The sequence below is a fragment of the Sminthopsis crassicaudata genome, chromosome 2, assembly GCF_048593235.1.
Source record: "Sminthopsis crassicaudata isolate SCR6 chromosome 2, ASM4859323v1, whole genome shotgun sequence".
In the NCBI taxonomy this organism is placed as follows: Eukaryota; Metazoa; Chordata; class Mammalia; order Dasyuromorphia; family Dasyuridae; genus Sminthopsis; species Sminthopsis crassicaudata.
Window position 1 is genome coordinate 289,445,463 of NC_133618.1, and position 22,009 is coordinate 289,467,471.

At 36.2% G+C, this 22,009-nt stretch overlaps 1 protein-coding gene and 2 pseudogenes across 1 annotated transcript in view; 1 reads left to right on the plus strand and 2 right to left on the minus strand.

Moving 5' to 3' along the window:
* Window positions 1–20,808, plus strand: part of RIN3 (Ras and Rab interactor 3) — a 157,052-nt gene extending 136,244 nt beyond the window's left edge. Inside the window, exons 8-10 of the mRNA XM_074289651.1 lie at window positions 878–1,009; window positions 14,326–14,489; window positions 19,499–20,808. Coding sequence (XP_074145752.1) covers window positions 878–1,009; window positions 14,326–14,489; window positions 19,499–19,804 — 602 coding nt within the window. The 3' untranslated portion in view covers window positions 19,805–20,808. The remainder of the gene's footprint in view (window positions 1–877; window positions 1,010–14,325; window positions 14,490–19,498) is intronic.
* LOC141555620 (NEDD8 ultimate buster 1-like) lies at window positions 9,575–10,475 on the minus strand (annotated as a pseudogene).
* LOC141555665 (NEDD8 ultimate buster 1 pseudogene) lies at window positions 10,609–12,019 on the minus strand (annotated as a pseudogene).
* Window positions 20,809–22,009: the final 1,201 nt, after the last annotated feature.

Genomic DNA, 22,009 nt, shown 5'->3' on the forward strand with positions numbered 1-22,009 from the left:
CATGAATAGGTATACCTCAAAAACTAACAAACACTACAAATTAGAGTTTGATTGATTGTTTTGTGGATTTTCTAGACTTTAGAAAGTGATGGAGAAAATCTTAATAAAGATTCAAGTTCAAGGCATGTCATATCTTTATGTGGAAAATTGGTTGTTAAACATTTGCCAGCATATTCCTGCTCATAGCCCAGGATTCCTGCAAGATAAAGTTAATATTCACCAATATGAGAGTGGAGTGGGAGGGGAAAGAACCAGGAATGAAGTCCAAGTTTCTGATGGATAGAAAGTGTTAAGGAATAGGGTTGTGGTGAAAAAAAAAAAAAATCTAGTAGAAAATTGGTTTACAATTTGTTGACAGTCTTTCATTTACTGTTTCTAAACTTTTTTTCTTACTCCTAAAGATAGCCCTCCCCGATCCCATTTTGAGATTCCTGTGGTTTCTTCTTGTTGTGGATCTCTCCTATGAATGTACAATAAGGCATAGGTGATTCACTGTTACCCAGACCATGGATTTACATTTAAAGAAGGCAATTCCTACCAAGAGGGAATTTTTTTATTTTTTGGCTGAGGCAATTGGAGTTAAATGACTTGCCCAGGATCACACAGCTAGGGAGTGTTAAATGTCTGAGGGGGGATTTGAACTGAGGTCCTCTTGACTTCAGGGCTGGTGATCTATCCACTGCACTACCTAGCTGCCCCCAAGAGAGAATCTTAATCAAATAAATGCTCTTAAATTAAGTGTAGAGGCATTTTAGTAAATAAATATCAGGATTTAGGACCAGAAAGACCAGCTTAGCTCACAAGTATGACTATTTTTCCAGGACAGTGTGTATTATAAAGAGCCAGTTTTTCACCATCATTTATTTCCTTTGTACAGGAAAACCCTATGGAGCTGATGACTTTCTTCCAGTCCTCATGTATGTCCTGGCCCGTAGCAACCTGACAGAAATGCTTCTCAACGTTGAATACATGATGGAACTCATGGACCCAGCCCTGCAGTTGGGGGAAGGTAAGAGATCAAGAGTCCACCTTCTGAGGAACAACCCTATCAGTCTGTCTGTCTGTCTCTCTCACACCCACACACCCCCCACACACACACATTGACAAAAAATCTCTTCTTTGAAGGGATGAGAGACCATCTAGTCAAACCCCCTCATTTAACAAAGGAAGAAAATAAGACCCACAGAGGTTAAATACCAATAGAATTCAAGACCATAAGTTACAAAACCTAGCTCTTTCAGCCTCCAAGTCCACCTGTCCTTCCATGACATTACCCTAATATACTGAAAGAAGGAACCAGGCAGGGAGTAGCATTGAAAAATAATGGGGAAAATGCTGGACTGGTAGGATTTAGTTAACAAATATTTGTATCTATAGCATTTTAAAATTTGCAGAGTGCTTTCTTCCAAATAACTCCATGAAGTGGGTAAGATAAATATTACCGGTCCATTTTATAGCCAAGGAAATTGAGGTTTCCCAGGGTTTTATGGCAAATTAATGCTAAAGTCGGGATAGAAATCCACATATCTCCACTCCCTATACAATTTTAAAGCGTCTTTAATTATAAATAATATGTAATCCCTGCCCTTATAGAACTGACAATTTTGTAAATATTAGAGAGCAGAAGTATCCAACTTAATTAGAAACTGGGCCACTCTATACATAAGGATACCTATGGGCAGCATTTAAAATGAAATATTACCTATGTTTAATTATATTTTTATTTATTCTGTTAATATTTGTAATAAAAATTTGTGAAGAATATTTATAATTAAAATTATATTTTAATCTGGTTAGCCTGGGTTTTTTAGAAACTATCCTTGTGAGATATGTGTTCTCAGTTGATTACAAGTACTAGAAGAGCTACAAGAATGGGTCTTATCAAAGATAGAGTGTCTGTGACCTGAGGACTAGCCCAGATGAAAGATGGTCACCAGGAGATGCATATAATGATGATGATGATGATGATGATTTATAGAGTGCCTTCTACTTGCCAGGCCCTGTACCTGGGAAGTTATGGACTGAGTGTTTGACATTCAGAATACTGGCCCGTAGGCCACTCAACCACCCAGTTTTCCCAGTGCACAACAGTCTCCCAAGAAAGTGGGACATGAGGAAACTGGCCTATCTTTCTAACAAAAAAGTATTAAGTAACAAAATATGTTAGAGAATAGGTTGTCAACACGGTTTTTTGGGACCTTTCTTCATTTCCTTTCTCAACAGGCCTTCATTCTTTCCTCACTGGAGCCCAAAGCCCTTTGGTACCACTGTCAGACAGGATATCAGGCTTCTAGTTTTCTTTTGCTAATTAGGGAATCAAGATTCCCTTAAGCTGAAAATTATTATACCTAGTACACAGTAGGCAACTAATAGACATTTTTTGATTGATCAACTGATAGATGTCCCCGCCCCTCAAATTTCTCAGGACATTTCACCTGGATCTCACATTTATTCTTCACTTGCTCATCCTTTGCAGTCATAGTGACTTAAATTTGTTGTTGTTGAGTAGTTTTAGTCATATCCAACTCTTCATGATCCTACTTAGGATTCCTTGGCAAATATACTAGAGTTTTTGACATTTCCTTCTCCAGCTCTTTATTTATTTATTTATTTGTTTGTTTGTTTTTTACAGATCAGAAAACTGAGACAAACAGGGTTAAATGACTTGCCCAGCATCACACAGCTAATAAGTTTCTGAAGTCAGATTTAAACTCAGGAATATGAGTTCTTCTGATTCCAGATCAAACACTATCCAATGTGCTCGATTATATTTGTTATTTAATCCCAATTAGATTGTTAGCCCCTCAATTAAAGTCTGCACCAGAGATATCTTTATATTCTTGGCACCTGGCATAGAATCTTTTGCTTTTGTTAAGTTGATTTGAATGTCAATCTCTCTGGTTAGAGTTAAATCCCTATTATATGCCAGATATTATATTATCTATTCGGGACCTGAAGACAAGGATGAAATCATCCCTGCTCAATTAAACTCAAGGAGTTTCATTATTCTTTGATACCTGGAAAAATCTGTGATTTTGTTGCTATGGTTATTCCCTCCATGTATTAATAGTTACTGTGATCCAAAAATATGAATTGCAGCCCAGATGGACCACTGGACAGAGTGCTAGACCTGCCTTCACAAAGACCTGAGTTCAAATATGCATATCCTTGGACAGATCGTGGAATCTGCCTTAGTTTCCACATCTGTAAAATTGGGATAATAATAGTATCTACCTTCTAGAATTGTTGTATTAAATGAGATATTTGTAAAGCACTTAACACAATACCTGGCTATTGTTATTGTCATGGGGCAGTTAGGATAATGCAATGGGTAGAGAGACCTGGGCTTGGAATAAGGAAGAGTCATCAAATCAATCCGACCTCAGACACTTACTAGCTGTATGACCCTGAACAAATCACATAATCCATTTTGCCTCAATTTCCTCATCTGTAAAATTAGCTGGAGAAGAAAATGGCAAACCCTTCCAGTGTCTTTGATAAGAAAACCCCAAAGGGGATCACAAAGAATCTGACATGAATGAGAATGACTGAACAACAACAACACATTATATGCATGCCCCGGTGATCATCCTTAATCTGTACTGGTAATCAGGTGACAGATACACTATCTTTGATCTGGCTCATTCTTCTAACTCTTCTACAATCTACTGAACCACATCCTTCCTTGGAATGGGTCTGGGTCACCTCCACATGACATGTGAGGTATCAGATAAGGAGGGCTTTAGGGGAGATAAATCTATTATCTAAACCCTGCTTTAATCTGTTGCTATTTTCAGCCCATATAATTTACTAGGCTATACAATTCAAATATGGTATTTCTTTTATCTTTAACAGTTCAAAGGAACACTTTAGAAATGAGGGCATTTGCCTTCACTTTACAACCTTGAGAAAACTCTAGCATCAGCCACTGTATGGTATAGTTTAAAAAAATAAAAATAAAAAAGTAAAGCATAGGTCTTAAAGTCACAAGACTTGGGTCTAGCTTTGCTGCTTTGCTATTAGTATGATCTTGGGAATGTAATTTCCCTTTTATTCTGAGCCTTGATTTCATAGGCTAAGTCAGGGCTTCTTAAACTTTTTCCATTCATGACCCCTTTTCACCTGAGAAATGTTTATACAACCCCAGATATATAGGCATATAAAATAGGCTTACAAATCAAACATTTACTGATAATAAATCATAAAGAAATTGATTTTAAAATAATTATTTGGGGGGCAGCTAGGTGGCGCAGTGGATAGAGGACCACCCCTTAATTCAGGAGGACCCAAGTTCAAATCTGGTCTCAAACACTTAACACTTCCTAGCTGTGTGACCCCAGCCTCAGGGGGGGAAAAAAAAAAAAAAAAAAAAAAAAATATATATATATAATTTTACATTTTATTAAAGATAAAAGCAAATTTGCATAGTAATGAAATAGATCCCCTTGTTCATTATTACATAAAAAAATTAAATCTTGGAAGAATATTGAATACCTTTTACGGTTGCCAAATTTTTTGCAATCTTCATATTCAGTTATATGACTCCATATAGGGTTTAAGAAGCTTTGGAGGAGATGACTTCTAAAGTGTGTTCTACCTATTAAATATATAAAACTAAGGAGGTCTTTTCTCCTCAGATATTTCTTTTCTGACAGTTAAGATGGCATCCTTTTCAATGTACTGCCTCTTTCTTGTTGCTAACCTACCATGATAACTTAGAACATTTGAATTTTTTCCCCCGAATCATTTGGGGTTAAGTGACTGGTCACACAACTAGGACAAGTTAAGTGTCTGAGATCAAATTTGAACTCGGGGTCCTCCTGACTTCAGGGCTGGTGCTCTATCCACTGCGCCGCCTAGCTGCCCTTGGCATTTGAATTTTTTGACAACCATGGTGTGATGAGCATTGGAGTATAGCCATCTTCTTTCTCAGGTCCGCCTCAATCTAAATCACCAACCCAGGAACCAGCCTACAACCAGGCAGCACTAATTCAATCAACATTTTAAAATATATTATAAATAAATATAAAGTACAGTGCTATTATTTGATTATAGGTGCATAGATCTAAAAGAGCTCTTAGAGTTCATCTAGTTTAGTCCCCATCATTTTATAAATAAAAACATTTTGGCAAGTCACTTAACTTCCCTTATTTGTAAAATAAGTATAATAATAGTACCTACCTCTCAGAGTTGTCTTGAAGGTCTAATGAGATAACAAAGGCAAAGCACTTTGCAAATCTTAAAGTGTTATATAAATACTATTTTTGTTGTCTCTGGAGCATAACCTGTTCTAGGCTCTGTAGATAAAAGGACAGAAGCAGCTCCAGTCATGGTGCTGGCATGTTGAGGGGTACATGGAGTTCCAAAGGAATCCATTGGGACAGAGGTCAAGGTGACATGTGACTGTGTGCCCAGATGCTTTCCCCTGATGTATTCTTCCTCTTTATAGACTAGCAGAATGCACTAGGACAGGCTTGAACAAATCATTTGGTCTATGTTGATAAAATATTCTTAAGTTCATTTTACAGATTAATCAACCAGCAAGTATTTTATTAAGCAGTGCCAGGCACTGACCTAGATACTAGGGAGAAAAAGACAAATTGATAGATTCTCTACCTTAAGGATATTATATCCTGTCTGGGGTAACAGCATCTCCATCTACAAGTAAATACAAAATAAATACAAGTTGATTTGGGGAGGTAACTCTAGGTGATGGTAATATAGGGAAGGGTTCATGTAAGAGGTGTTTTGAACTTTGAAGGAAACCTGGGATTCTAAGAAGCAGAGGAGAAAGCAGGACATTCCAGGTATGGGAGACTACCTGTACCAAGATATATAGATGAAATATGGAATATTGTGTAAAAGAAAGAGCAGGTTGGCCAATGTGACTGGAATGGAGCATGCTTAAGGAAGAGTAACAGTTTACAAGCTTAGAAAAGTAAGCTGGTAAATTATGAAGGGTTTTAAATGCTAAACCAATGAGCCCATGCTCCAGGGAGACACTGGAAGTTTTTGACCAGGGGAACAACATGATCCAAACTGGTTTAGGAATTTGGTAGCAATCTAGTAACTTATCTTCAGTTAGCAAGAATTATTATCTTCTCAAATGAGGGATTATTTACTGCTCTTTCAGATACATGAAGGCAATCCCCTCTCCAAACTTACCCCCTTTTTAGGATATACTGAGGTGCCAGTCCTCCTATAAAGTCTTCCTCTGATGACTTGTAGTAACATAGAGGTAATTTTAGGTTTTAGAAGCCTATATTAGGAGAGTATAATTTTTGGCTAATCCTAATCAATAGGTAAGGCAAGGAGAGGCATTTAGTGCATACCCTTTAATAGATGTGTATGTCTACAAAAAAGCCCAGCTTCATGTAGAGAGTATGATTAACTATGGCTTCCTTCTTCAATACTTGGAAAGATCGTGATTTTGTTGTTAAAGAGTGGTAAATTTTTCAGACAATTCTCAGTTCCTATCTACTAAGTAAAGGAGTTGTAGTCAGTCAGTATCTATTAAATGCTTATCAAAAGGCAAGCTCTGTTCTATCAGTGTAAGAAAAATCCACATAGAGGCAGCTAGGTGGCGCAGTGGATAGAGCACCAGCCCTGAATTCAGGAGGACCCGAGTTCAAATCTGGTCTCAGACACTTAACACTTCCTAGCTGTGTGACCCTGGGCAAGTCACTTAACCCCAGCCTCCAAAAAAAAAAATTCACATCAAAAAAGTATTGAAATATAGAGATATCAGAAAGAAGTAAAATCAAGCAAGCATTTATTAAGTTCCTACTGTATGCCAGATACTTGAAAATGAAACAGTCTTAACCCTCAAGGGATTTGCAATCTTATTAGGGAAAACAGTGTGTAACATGGGTGATCTGAAGAACACTCTGATATGTTTCCCATACAGACATGGGGCCTTTGGCTCTTGGGGAAGCCACCAAGATGAAAGCTTTTCCCAGATCATTTCTGCTGTAAATGCATTGCTATTGTTGTTGAGTTGTTTTTCAGCATGTCTAATTCTTCATGATCCCTTTTGGAGTTTTCTTAGCAAAAATAGTGGTGGGGTTTGCCACCTCCTCCTCCACCTCATTTTATAGACAAGAAAACTAAGGTAAATGGGTTACATGACTTGCCCAGGGTCACACAGCTAATCAGCGTTGGGAGGTGACTCTTCCTGACTCCAGGCCCAACTCTCTAGCTTCTTTAAATTAAGACATGCATTTATTTGAATTAATACAACATAATTTGGTTGAACTGGGCAGAGGAGAAGAGGTGGTAGGCAGATCAGACAAGACCTCACAACTCTTGTAAGCCACATAACCCTTAGGCCCTGCCAAAGCTGCCATGTTGCTCAGAACCAAGGGCTTTTAATAAACTTTCTAGTTCTTTGCTTTTCAACACCTCAAAAGCAGTTGTATTAGTGAAAAAAAAAAAAGCATCCGAGGTCTTGGGTAAGATCCTAGCTCTGCTGTGTGATACCTGTGTGATCTTGGGCAAGTCAATTAATCTCTTTAGGCCTGTTTCTCAACTGTAAAATGAAGGCATTTGGGCCGTATCTATCTGGACCTTTCCATCTGGAAACCCATGGATGATCCTGTTAGTTGGAAACTTGAGAAATTTGAGGAGGTGGAACCTGCCACCTAGTGGTCCTGAGAATTATGCAGGATGACAAATGTCCAGAAAGTCATAAAATCTCCAGGTGGGGAGGGATCTCAAAAGCCTTCCCATTCATCCCACACCCACAGAATAATCTGCTCCTTAATGTCGCTGATGAGTGGTCGTCCAGTCTGAGTCCTTCAGTGACGGGGAGTTCATTACTTCCCCAGGCAGCCCTCTCTTGCATAGCTCTCAGTAGGAAATTTTTCCTGACATCAGTTATAAATGCGCCTCTCTACAACATCCACTCACTTTTTCTAGTTCTTTCTTTTTGGGTCATATCTCTTCCACATACATTCAGTTACTCAAAGGAAACTATCCCTTTAAGTCATCTCATGCTTAGTTAGTACATGTTTCTCAAAATTTTGGTTTAGGGATCACTTTAGACTCAAAAATTATTGAGCGTTTTTCCCAAAGATACTTTGTTTATGTGGGCTATATCTATCAAATTCTACCATATTAGAATTAAAACATTTCAGATAATAATTGCTTGTCAATGTTTGACAATTGTCAGTGAAGCTATTAATTGTGACCAGGTGTTCAATCTCTTTACCTACATCAGATTTTAGCTCAAAAGTCTGTTCTGGTCTTACCAATACAAAGATTATTCCTTTGGTAAAGAAAACAAGAACTGAATACTTTTTCTTACCTTATATTATCCATTAATATCACCCTAGCATTGGTACTAAATCTTTATATGCCTCTGTTTTTCCCTAATATAACTTTTAGAAAGCCTTTTGTTTTCCTAAGTGTTCATTTTCATCCTAAATTCTTTCCAAGCTTTCACAATCCAGATACTTTTCTTATAAGATCATTATGCCTCATTTTTATACACATTTTCCATGACCTGTAAGGGCATCTTCTATATGTTATTTAAATTTGAACATGGTCTTTTCTTCCTTAATAATTTTCTTCCTTTTTGCATCTTTAGAATTTTCTCTTTTTTTTTTTTTTTTTTTTTTAAATGTTTCTTGTCAATAATGGGCTTGACTTTCCCTGTAAAATTTTAGGCTATGTAATCTTGTTTATTGTCTCTAAGAGTAACTCGAATTATTTATTTATTTATTTTGCTGGGCGAGTTGGGGTTAAGTGACTTGCCTAGGGTCACACATTTGGTTAAATGTCTGGGATCAGATTTGAATTCAGGTCCTCCTGACTTCTGGGATGGTGCTCTAACCATTGTGTCACCTAACTGTCCCAAGTACTTTGAATTTAGATCCCCTCCATTCTTGGCTGTTAATCACACTAGCCCAACTTTCCTCTATTTAATCATGAATTCTAAGATGAAATGGTCACTTTCCCCAAATTTCCTGTTATTTCTACTTAAGCAACCATTTCCTAAGTGTTAGAATCAGATACAGAATAGCTTTTCCTTTTCTTTTTTTCCCTTAGGGAATAACTTTAATTTTTTTTCTTATGATCTTGGACATAGCAAAAGCAAAAGATTTTTTTGGTTTGTTTGTTTTTTTTTTTTATAATAATAGCTTTTTAGTTTTTAAAATACATGCAAAAATAGTTTTAACATTCACCTTTGCAAAACCTTTTGTTCCAAATTGTTCTCCCTTCTCCCTACCTTCCCCCTACTTTAGACAGCAAGTAATTCAATACAGGTTAAACATGTTTAGCTTTTCTTTAAAAACAAAAGCAGGGTTTTGAATACCTATAGTATGCTTTTCACTACAAGACGTGTGCCCTGTGCTGATAGATGCTTGACATCCAACTCTCTAGGGAAAAACTTACTCAAGACACACTTTTTTTTTTTAAAGAAATAAATGGACTAATTGGATCTTTTTAATATAATATTTTATTTCTTTCTCCAATTGCAAAATAAAACAACTTTCTAACTTTTTTTTAAGTTTAGAGTTCCAAATAGATAGAATTTAAATGCAAAAAATTAAGGTACTTATTTCAATGTCATCTATTTCTTCTGGCTTGTTGATTTAATAGTTTTTCCATAGGATAAGTACTCAGCAATAACCAATGTTTTATCTTCTAGAATTGAGTCAGAATAATTTTTGGGTGTTGGAATATGACCTAATTGTTCATTCCTTGCCTCTTTTTTTCCATATTTTCATCTATTGAGGCATTAAAAGTACCAGCAGAATCTGAGGGGGATTTTGTTGATTCTGTTGAAGAAGAATCTTCAGATAGTATTTGTAAGTCTGGGGAAGAGTTTTTCCATTATGAGCAGCTGAACATTTCTATTAAATACTCCAAGAGTTGCCTTTACTGTCTCAGCTTCAAAATCGATGTATACCAACTTGTTAATATTGACTTGAGAAACATGTCTCTGCTAGTTGCTAGTCTGAGGATCTGCATCATGTAGCCACCACAGCTGAGTCAGAATAAGAAGAATTTTGAGTGCTTCCTCTGGGTTTCCTCTTGCCAAGGAGAAAGCTTCTTTTGCAGCATGAGCCAATTAGTCCATTCTTTTCAAAGAGTTTGTTATCTAGTTCTCTTATGAGTGGCAGTATGATACACATTCCCATCACAAGCCCTCAGACCAAGCCAGGCTTCCCGAGAGAAAATCCCAAAGTAACAAACTGTGTTTTTACTGGATCTTTTAAATATAAAATTTTATTTCTTTCTCCAATTGCATGATAAAACAACTTTCTAACTTTTTTTTAAGTTTAGAGTTCCAAATAGATAGAATTTAAACGCAAAAAATCAAGGTACTTATTTCAATGTCATCTATTTCTTCTGGCTTGTTGATTGTATAGTTTCTCCGTAGGATAAGTACTCAGCAATAACCAATGTTTTATCTTCTAGAATTGAGTCAGAATAATCTTTGGGTGTTGGAATATGACCTAACTGTTCATTGCTTGCTTCTTTTTTCCATATCTTCATCTATTGAGGCATTAGAAGTACCAGCAGAATCTGAGGGGCATTTAGTCTATTAATCAGACTAGACTAACTTTACTCTCATTAATTATGAATTCTAAGATGAAATGGTCACTTTTCCCCAAATTTCCTATTATTTCTACTTAAGCAACCATTTCCTAAGTGTTTTCGAAGATCTATAAAAAGTTCTTCATAGAGTTGCTGTGCCTTATTAAAATATTCAGAAGCTTCTCCTCATTGCTACTATGATAGTTTCTTATTCATTAAAACAAGTACCTTCTTTCTCACATAATTTCCTTTTATATGAATTGGTCTTTGGTGGTTTTTCTCATAGTAGTTTTTAAAGCACTTTGGAGCCATATTTAGCTTTTTTTTTTTTTTCTGCATCATCAAAGCATTCTCACTGTCCCCAATGGAAACAATACCACACTATATCTAGCTGACATATTGCATAATTGTCTATTGTATCCAACAATTCTCTGCATCATTCACAGCAGTATTTATCAGCATCATGCAGACTATGCACTATTATTGCATATTCGTTCCTTTTTAGAAACGTGCTACTCTTTTCATGACTTGTTGCTGAGTTATTTTTCAGTTGTGTTCAACTCTTCCTGACCTCATTTAGGTTTTGTTTTTTGGTTTTTGTTTTTGGGTTTTTTGGGGTTTTTTTTTTGGCAAAGTGGTTTGACATTTTCTTCTCCAGCTCATTTGACAGATAAGGAAACTGAGGCAGATGGAGTTAAGTTACTTGCCCAGGACCCCACATCTAGTAAGTGTCTAGGTTGAATTTGAATTCAGGAAGTTGAGTCTTCCTAACTATAGGCCCAGCACTGTATCCACTGCACCATCCTATATCTAAAATAAGATTTTTTTTCTTCTTCTGTGGATATTTTGATTGATCTGTCTGCTTAGCTGTTTCTAAAATGGAATTATTTCAGGATTCACAGCTTCAGCTCTCTGTGCCAATATTTTTCTCTATTTGTTTTCATTTTTTGTCAGCTTCCTTTTGATTTAGTTCTTCCTGAAGATTTCTTCCAGGATCTTCTGATTACTCGAGTTCAAACATCATATCTTTTACATACTTGCTTTTCCAGGATTTTTACTAATTGAAGTTGCTTCATATTTGTAACTATTATAGCATAGCATAGTTTTCTTGAAATCTAAAGGTTACAGCTATTTGTGATCTAAGTTCTTTGCTGGTGATGTGGTTTGGTTTTCAATAAACTTTTATCTTAATTTGGAACAAGAATATCTCAATTGTGGCAACATCTGTGGTTTTAAAATTTTCATTTCCTTTTCCACATTCAATTACTTTACACTCATATTTCTTCAATTTTTTATTTTCATTTTCATTTTTACAGCATTCTAACTTGTCTGAATATTTCTTTGCAAGATCCTTCAACATTAAATCAGCTTCTTTGTTCTCAGTTGTATAGAGAGGTTTTCAAAATTGAATTTTGTCTTCCTATAGGGAGCAGGTCATTTTTGCTTATAAATACTTTTTTGGGCCATCTTTCATATCCTCAGCACTGGTCCTTCATACTGCAACATGGCCCAATTCCCCTGCAACATCCTGGCTGACCCTCACTGTCAAGAGAATCCCAAGGGATGCCCACAGGGCTTGACCAGAGCTGACCCCACCAGAAGCTTGTTGGAAGGCAAGGAGCAGGTCTCTTGGCTTTCCAACTCAGTCCAACCTATTCAGACCGATGTCTCACTCACCTAAGACACACTTTTTAAAATCTAAATATCATTACTAAATTTTCCCCCATCATTTTCTTAAGTCTAGGCAATCAACAAAGCAATACATGAGGCTCTAATTTGTAGTCTTTACCAATTTCTAAAATACAAATGCTGACATTAAATAATTAGTTAAAATATTTCTAGACCCCCATATGAACTGGCTAGAGAACACCCTTGTGTGTCTTTGAATGTCCTCCCATCTTCATCTATACCTTTTAACTACATTCAGAATCAAATTTAATATGGGGGAAAAAAAAGAGAAGGTGTAGAGAGTCAGTAGAAAAGGAGGAAGAGGGGAGGAGAAACTACTATTTTACATGAATGGAATACATAAAGGAAAAAATATATAAACATAGAGAAAGGGTAAAGGAAAGAAGCATCTAATAAGCTCACTTTAAAATAAAAAGGATTGAACAGAGAGAGAGAGAGAGAGAGAGAGAGAGAGAGAGAGAGAGAAAGAGAGAGAGAGAGAGAGAGAGAGAGAGAGAGAGAGAGAGAGAGAGAGAGAGAGAGAATTTGGTATAGAAATACATTACATTCAACAGGAAAAGTATCAATGATTTGGATATGTGTAAGGGAAGGGAATAAGAGGGAAAGTAGAATTCTGTAGGGAATAGTCACAAACAAAATAACTTCAACTTCATAGAACTGTTCATAAAAGGAGAAGTAAAAGAGAAAAAGAAAATGTAAGAACTAGGAGATCAATATCCAGCCTTGGTGAAAGAGGAATCCCAAAGGAGTAGAAACAGAACACTTCAGTTATAGAATACTACTTTTCTTTTTTTAAATCAAAGTCCTTCTCTTTCTCCACCCCTTTATTCTGTGTAAAAAGGGTAATGAGAGAAAAAGACAAAAAATTAACAGAAGTGATGAAGAGAAATTCATAATTAATAATCATAATAATGAATGGAATGAACTTGCCTATAAAAGGGAAGAAGGTAGCAAAATAGATCTAGCGGAAATCAATAATTTTTATATACAAAAACATACTTGAATTTTAAAAGTTATTAATAACAAATAAAGTAGCTATAAAATAAGTACACAAAATCATCAACCTTTCAGCATATTACTAACAAAAGAATAGATAGAAAAGTAAATTTTCCTCAAAATATTTAAAAATATCTAAAATATTGGTAATTTAGATACCAGGATACACACAAGAATTATATGAACACAACTACAAAACACTATTTAAAGAAATAAAAACAAACTTAAACATCTGGAGAGTTATCATTTGTTCATGTTTGGACAGTACTACTATAATAATAATTATAATACTAGCTAAATTAACTTAATTATATCCAATGCTTTGCCAACCAAGTATCTATTTTAAATATGCATGTATAAACATATATATTTTACATGTTCTTACATATGTACACATATCTTCCCAATAAAATATAAATTCCTTGAGAGAAGGAATTGTTAGTCTTTGTAGTGACTGATTATAATGATTGAGTTCCACAATTTGTGTATCCAGCCTCCTTAGCTGATGCTTACCTAAATTTTCAAGGATAGATCAAATTCCACTTCCTCCAAAAAATTTCCCATGAATCCTCATCTGTAATGTCTTTTCCCCTTAAAATCTCATGTATCAATTTGTTTTGTAAGTCTAAGGCATTTATGATGTAAGATTGTACATTACAGTTTTCTGTGTTTCTACCTGCACCTAACTCAATGCTCTGTACATAGCAAGCACTTAATATTTATTGAATTAAGTTGAATCCATTTGATCCTTACCACAGTTCTATAGGGTAGACACTCAAGGACCATTTTTCCCTATTTTATAGATGAAGCAACTGAGATTCTAAGCACTGAAGTGATTTGCTCAAGATAGTAGAAGAATCAAGACTCTTGAGTCCAGGTTCCTTGATTCTTTCCATGGTCTTCAAAGATGAAAGTAATTCTCTTCCGTTCCCTCAACTTATATATTCAAAAATTGATGGTAATATTCATGGAGAAATAGGTCTTAAATCTGTGCATTGAGTTTCAGGAACTATGTCTTTGTTTCCTCCTTGCCCACCCAACCACCAGCAAATCCTACCCTATCTGTTTATTAATGGATTCCTCTTGTTCTGGTAGGTTCCTACTATCTCACCACGACCTATGGGGCCCTGGAACACATCAAGAACTATGACAAGATCACTGTTACAAGGCAGCTGAGTGTGGAGGTACAGGATTCCATCCACCGCTGGGAACGTCGCCGGACCCTTAACAAGGCCCGAGCCTCTCGTTCATCCGTGCAGGTGAGTGGTCTGACAAGGTGGCTACAATTGACAGTCCAGACATTCCTTCCAAGTATGATGGGGTATGATGGCAGTTATCTTTTATTTGATTCAAGAAAGATTTCCTATCTAGAACACAGCTCCTGACCCACAAGGCAACTATGAGGGGCCGGTGCAAGGCCTCTCAGATCAATCTTGTCATAGCTAAGTTTCATAAAAGCAGAGAAACTTGACAATAGATACTCAGGACACAAAACAGAATAGTGGGCATTCACAGTAAAATGTAAATATCTTATTTATTTCAATACTTCATTTTTAAAAATGATTAAAAGTTCACCATATACAGGACAATATACAAAATACTAAAATTAAATAAACTCTGTTTCCTGACCTGAAGGAGCTTAAAATCTAGTGAAGATGTCACATACATAAATAACTGTAAAACATAAAACCAAGAAGAGTAAAAAGTACTATAATTATAGCTTATATTTCACAAGCACTCAATGAAACAGTTATAAAATATTTACATATTTATATATATATAAAATATTTATAAGATGACTATAGTTGACATTTCAAAATCATACATTTTTATAAAGATTGCTATATGAGGTTAGGTAATATGTCACTGGCCCCATTTTACAGATGAGGAAAATGAGGCTTAAAAGTAATGAAGTTATTTGCTCAAGATCCCATAGCTAATTGGTATCAGATCTGGGATGAGAGTTGCAAAGTAGACAGCATTTGGTTAGTTTTGTCTAATATCTTGTCATAGAAGGTAGTTGCCCTGAAATCAGGAGGGCCCTAGTTCAAATCTAGTCTCAAATACTTAACACTTCCTAGCTGTGTGACCCTGGGCAAGTCACTTAAACCCAATTGTCTCAGAAAAAAGGAAAAAAAAAAAAGAATAGTTACTTCTCTAAAATGTTGTGTGGTATCTCAGTCTTTATGTTTTTGTTTTAGTGGTCCCAGTTGTCAGTCATAAATAGTTCTTCCAACTCCAAATTCCAAACTCTTAGGTTTTATCTTATCAGATGAGGTGAAAGTCTACCAAAATGAAAATTTTAAAACTGGGATATCACATATATTAGGAATGAAAGTCCCCAAGAGTTAGAGTTTCCATGTAATTAATAATCAATGTATTAATTAGGCTAATAATCAATAAATTGATTCTCATTTATTTCTTTCTGTTACCAAAGACATAAAGGGAAGCTCTGAATCATGTTAAATCAGCTTGTGTCTTTTTGATGGAGAACTCCCCTGATTCATGAAACTCAACCTTGATTGATACCTGTTTAATGAGGAGGTTGGCTATGTCTTTAGCTCCTCCCTGAAGAGAATGTGGCTTGATCTTAAGACTCAGCAGCCTCAAACATCTGGACAAAGGGAAATCATCTCCACCTAGACACCAACCAGACAGCTTTGAAAGTAACATGCTCAGTTTATACAGGCATACACACACACACACACACACACACACACACAGAGATATTAAAAAATCTAGGGTAGCTCAGTGCATAGAATGCCAGGCCTAGAATCTAGAGGACTCATCCTCCTGAATTCAAATCTAGCCTCAGACTCTTAATAGCTAGATGATCCTGGGCAAGTCACTTAACCCTATTTGCCTCAGTTCCTCATCTGTACAATGAGCTGGAGAAGAAAATGGCAAACTGCTCCATTATTTTTGCCAAGAAAACCCCAAATGGGGTCACAAAGAGTCAGACACAACTAAAAAATGACTCAACAACAAAATATTTAATTTAAAAAATATATATTTAAATAAAATATTTGTGGTTTCACATAAAATGGTCTTTTCCTATCTTGTTTTGTATATGGATTGTTTTAGTGTTCATTAAATTCAGAATAAAAAAAAGAATTTAAAAAAGAAAAGGGAACTTGGAGAAATTGAGACAATTTTAAAAATATTTTTTTGCTTAAGTCATGCTCTGTCCTTTTCTATTTTTCTTTTCTCAGATGAGTTTAAATATTTTGTCCTTTACTTCATTCTTCCAATCCCTAACAAAACTTTCTTTCATGTGACTCACTAGAAGGCCTAATGGCCCAGCAGTGGCCGGTGATCAGGAAAATTAGAGAAGGAAGGATCTTTTTACCACAACTTTCCCACCTTAACTCAATTTAAGATAGGAAATGTAGACCATCAGTGTCTTTTCTCTGAAAAGTAATGCCAGTGATAGATCACATACAGATTTTATACAAATCAATTTTATAAAGAAGAAAGTGCTATGTTTGGATCACTGAGTATTTCGTGTTGATCTCCTTTATCTTCATCAATTATACTAAAAATTCCTGAAGATCCAGGGAACTTGCATTCTACTTCTCTGTTCCACTTCTTACCCAAGGCAGTGTCTTGTTCAGTAAACCAACAAATCAACCAAAGAAGGAAGTAGATACGTTAATGAAGTGAATAATTGAGTGAAAGCTGAAGAGAAGGGTTTCTAATTTGGTCCTGAGAAGAAGCTCTGTAGATAGTCCTCTATCATATCACTAAAGGGACTGAGCAAGTCAAGAACTGAGTAGGATCTTTTTAAAATTACCTTCAGATACACAGAAAGCTAGTTATGGCCATTGTCCACTAGAGGGCATAAAGATTTACCACTCTACCAAGGAAATGTATTTACCCAATCATCACTTTAAAAACCTATATTAAGAGACTGCTTCGTGATCTCTACAAGTATCACATCTTCGGAGGTGTTTGAGTATTTGACCAGTGATCCATGGGGATCTTGCCCACTGATGCTCCATATATTCCCCACAATTCCAACTGAATGAATGAGTGAATGTTGGAACATCCAGTAGTAAGCATCCTAAACAAGGCCAAGGTAGTACCCCTGCCAGTAATGGTGTGTATGACACTAGGCAAGTTATTTCTGTAGGCCTTCAAAATCCTCATCTAAAGAATGAGGATATAATAATATATGCCTTACCTATTTGCAAGCCTGTACAAACTCTCACGTCCCATGCTTTTCACAAATAGATGCTTAATGAATGAGTATTTTGAGAGAGAATAAAATAAGGTTTTAGAATGTTGAGTAGAAGGGGCTTTAGAGACCATCAAATCCAACCCTGCCATTTTACAAAGGAAACAGAAGCACTTAGAAAGGAAGATGATTTCCTGAAAGTGACACAAATGGAACTGGAAATCAGTTTCCTAATTCTTGAATTTAGGCTCAGAATATCAGTGTCTTAAAAAAATATATAAAGAGAATATAAATATAGGAAAGTATAGCTCTGCTGCTTTATCTAAGTAAAAAAGAAAAGAAAAGGGGCAGCTAGGTGGCGCAGTGGATAGAGCACCAGCCTTGAATTCAGGAGGACCTGAGTTCAAATTTGGTCTCAGACTTTTAACACTGCCTAGCTGTGTGACCCTGGGCAAGTCACTTAACTCCAGCCTTTAAAAAAAAAAAAGAAGAAGAAGAAGAAAAAAAAAAAGAAAGTAAAATTTTTTTTTTACCAAAATCCAAGCTCTGTTGCTTGTAATGATCTTATGCAAGTCACTTAATTTTTCTGAGATTATTTCCTTTTCTACAAATTGAAAGGATTGAATCAATTGTTTTCTTATCTGAGGCAGAGGAGCTCTTAACCTTCAGTCCATGAATCTTTTTTTATAATTACATTTCATTATTTGATTTCTTTTATAATCCTATGCATTTTATCTTTTTAAATGGTATTTTTCCATTTATATGGAAAGACAATTTTTAATATTCATTTTTACAAAAATTTGAGTTCCAAATTTTTCTCCCTTCCTTTTGTCCCCCTTTCAAAAATGGTAAGCAATTTGATATAGGTTATATTTGTACAGTCATGTAAAATATATTTCCATATTAATCACAATTGTGAAAGAAGAGATAGACAAAAAAAGGAAAAGAAAAAAATAAAGAAAATGAAAATACTATACTTCTGTCTTTGTTCAGACCCCATACTTTTTTCTCTGGATATGGATAGCATTTTCCATCATGAATCCTTTGTAATTCTCTTGAATCATTGTCATATATAGTTGATCATCACACAATATTTCTGTCATTGTGTACAATGTTTTCCTAGTTCTGCTCATTTCACTTGGCATCAGTTCATATAACTCTTTACATTTTTTTTTCTCATCCACCTGCTCATCATTTCTTGCTGCATAATAATATTCTATTACATTCATATACCACAGCTTGTTCAGCCATTCCCCAGTTGATGGGCATCCTCTCAATTTCCAAGATTTTTTTTTTTTTGCCACAGCAAAAAGAACTACTATAAATATTTTTGAATATGTAGGTCATTTTCCCTTTTTTATGATCTCTTTTGTATACAAACCTAATGCTGGTATTGCTGAATCACAAGGTATATAGTTTGATTATCCTTTGAGCATAATTCCAAACTTCTCTCCAGAATAGTTGAATCAGTTCACAATTTTGCTAACACTATGCATTTTATCATGTGCATTTAAAAACATTATTTTAATCATCTTAAGCATCCATAGGCTGTCCACACTGTCCAGACTGCAAGGGGTAGCACAAACAAGGTAATCCAAAGATCACAGCTAGCTGAATTTTAGAAACTCTGAACATGGTAACATGGAGACATCACACAGGACCACTCCTGGACATTCCTCCAAGAATCTGATCATAGGATTTATGGAGCAGCAGATCAGGCCATAGCTACTATCAAATTCCCTGGGTCCAGAAGATAGAATAATCCTGTTTAAGCACAGGGATCATTAGATGGGGTCAGCCCATAGTGTTAAATTTGAAAGCTGAGTTTAAATCTTGCCTTAGATTCTTGCTAACTGAGTGACCTTAAACATGTCACTTCATCTCTGTCTGCTTCAGCTTCCTCAAATGTAAAATGGGATTACAATAGTGCCTGCCTTGAGAGTTATTGTAAGGATCAAATGAGATAATATATAAAAATATCACTTTGCGAATCTTAAAGCATTGTAAAAATAAGTCACTTGTTTTTTCTCCTTTCCTCCCACCCCAGGTAAGACATTGACCATGAATCCTTTTTTTTTTTTTTTTTTTCAGGACTTCATCTGCATCTCCTTTCTGGAGCCGGACAACCAAGCCCGGACACTGGCATCCAAGTCAGACACTTTGGCTGAGCAGTTGAGAGCCCAATGTGCGGAGAAATTCGAAGTAGCCCAGCCCCAAGACCACAGACTCTTTGTCCTGGTGGATGGCAAGTGCTTCCAGCTGGCAGATGATTCCCTTCCCCATCACATCAAGGCCTACCTACTAAAGAGTGAACCCAAGAGGGATTTTCATTTTATTTATAAAGAAGTGGACAGAGAGAGCCAGCCACCCATTGTGAAGGAGCCAAATTTTCTTTAAAAGCCAGGCTCTTCTTACCTATGAAGTCAGAGGTGTAATTGTGGTGTTTACAGTGTGGGATTCAGGCTTCACACTTGGATCTCACTAAAATGCAGTATTTATCCCAAGATCCTCCCTCCTACTATTGAAAATCATTGTGGACCAGAGCAATAGTATGCACAAACATACACATACACAAGAGCCTTCAGAGCTTGGAATCATGGACTGCTTCTCATGGTACATTAAAAGCATCCAGTCCAACTTCCCTTATTTTAAAAATGAAGAAATGGAGCTCCAGAGATGGGAAATGTTTTGCCCAATCAGGGGTCACACAGCTAGGGAAAATAAAACTGGGACTTTTCAAACTCAGGTCTCCTGTTTTAGACCCCAAGGCTCTCTCCACTATGGTTTCCAGAGAAAAGCTCACTGGGGAAATGATCCCAAAACTAGTAGACAGAACTATCTGACCTTGGGGGAAGGAGGGATGCTACAACTCTGTAGGGTCTGTGGTTGCAGTCAGCCAAGTCCTGCTTCAAGACCAATAGGGCAATTGCAATTGGCCAAGTGTGGATCCCTGCCTTGGGGCCTCCATAAACCAATCCTTTTGAAGTAGGGCCCCACTGTTATGGTTCATGAAGATTATCCAGGGGTGGATTAACACTTGAATCTCTAAATGTCTTGTGCAGTGAGAAGGGATAGGTTTCAGAAATCCCTCTGACACTGTAGCAGACTACAGCAATGCTCAGGACTTCCATGGGAGACAGAAGGGGAGGCTTTGCCACCGAACTTCAGCTAGACACCTCTGGGGTCAGGAGAAGGAGAAGTTCCATTCCCTTCAATCCCACTGTCCTCAGGAATGTTTACCTTGTCACAATGAAGAGTGGAGTCCCCAATTATCCTTCTCAACTGAAGGGAAAACTGACAGGAACACAGATTAACAAGGGAAGTAGGGACTCAATGAATAGGGGCACTGTGTAAGTGGAAAGGAGTTTGGGGAGATCAATAAACATAATTTTGAAACTGGAGTGCTATGGCCTTAACATTGTGAATACAAGATGTAGGTACTAGATTTCCCAAGTTAACTGTTAAAAATTGAAAGGAAGCACTAGACCTCTTCCCTTTTAGTGCTTTTAAACCCTATGTTTTCAAGTTGTAAAGCTAGAAAAGCTGCTTATATTTGGTTGTCTCTTCTGTCACACTCTCTGACAAGCTTTGGGTTGGTTGAGATCCTAAATTGTTCTCATCTCCAAGATCCAATCACTGTCCTCTTATCTTAACTAATCCCTCCAGAAACCAGGAAGCCATATATCTGCTGGCCTCCCCGACAATCACAGAAAAGAAACCATTTCTTTAAATCTGCCACAGGTAAGAAATGGTATCACTCAGTCAAACACTCACTAAGTGCTAAGGACTGCGCTAGGCTCTGGAGCTAAAAAAAATAAAAGTTAAAATAGTCCCTGCCCTCAAAGGACAATAAACTGTTTGAGTTTATAGTCAGGAGTCAAATGATCAATAAATTTATATTAAATGCCTACCACTACTAAACCTGGAGTCAGGAAGGAGAGTTCAAATACAACTTTTAACATTTATTAGCTTTGCAGTCCACTGCTGTCTGCCTCAGTTTCCTCATCTGTAAAACAGAAATAAGACTATTTCCTCCCAGGGTTGTTGTCGGATAAAATGAGATACTTGAAAGTCCTTTACAAGTCTTAAAGCTCAAAGCAATAATTATCACTATGTGTTAGGCATTGTGCTATGAGCTAGACAAAAATGAAAGTTTCTGCTTTCAAGGGATTTAGATTCTATCAGAAGATAGAACTTATGCACATATACAGTGGGGGATTGGTCAGGAAACTGTGATCAATTGTGAAATATATCTTAATAAAATTATAGGCTATAAAAGGCAATTAATAGAAAATATAACGAGTAAGATTTTGCTCCTTACATCCTAAATGTTGTTGTACAGTTGTGTCCAATTCTTTGTCACTTCATTTTGGATTTTTTTTTTTTTAAAGGATATTAGAGTGGTTTGCCATTTCCTTCTCCAGATCATTTACAGAGGAAAAAACTGAGGCAAACAGATTTGTGTGATTTGCCATATTTGATGAATCTTTCTGACTCCAGGTTCAGTAGTCTTACCCATTGCACCACCTAGCTGTCCTGTCACATTTAAAAGTTTGAGAGATATAATTTTGGGGTAATTAGTAATTTTATTAATAAGATTAA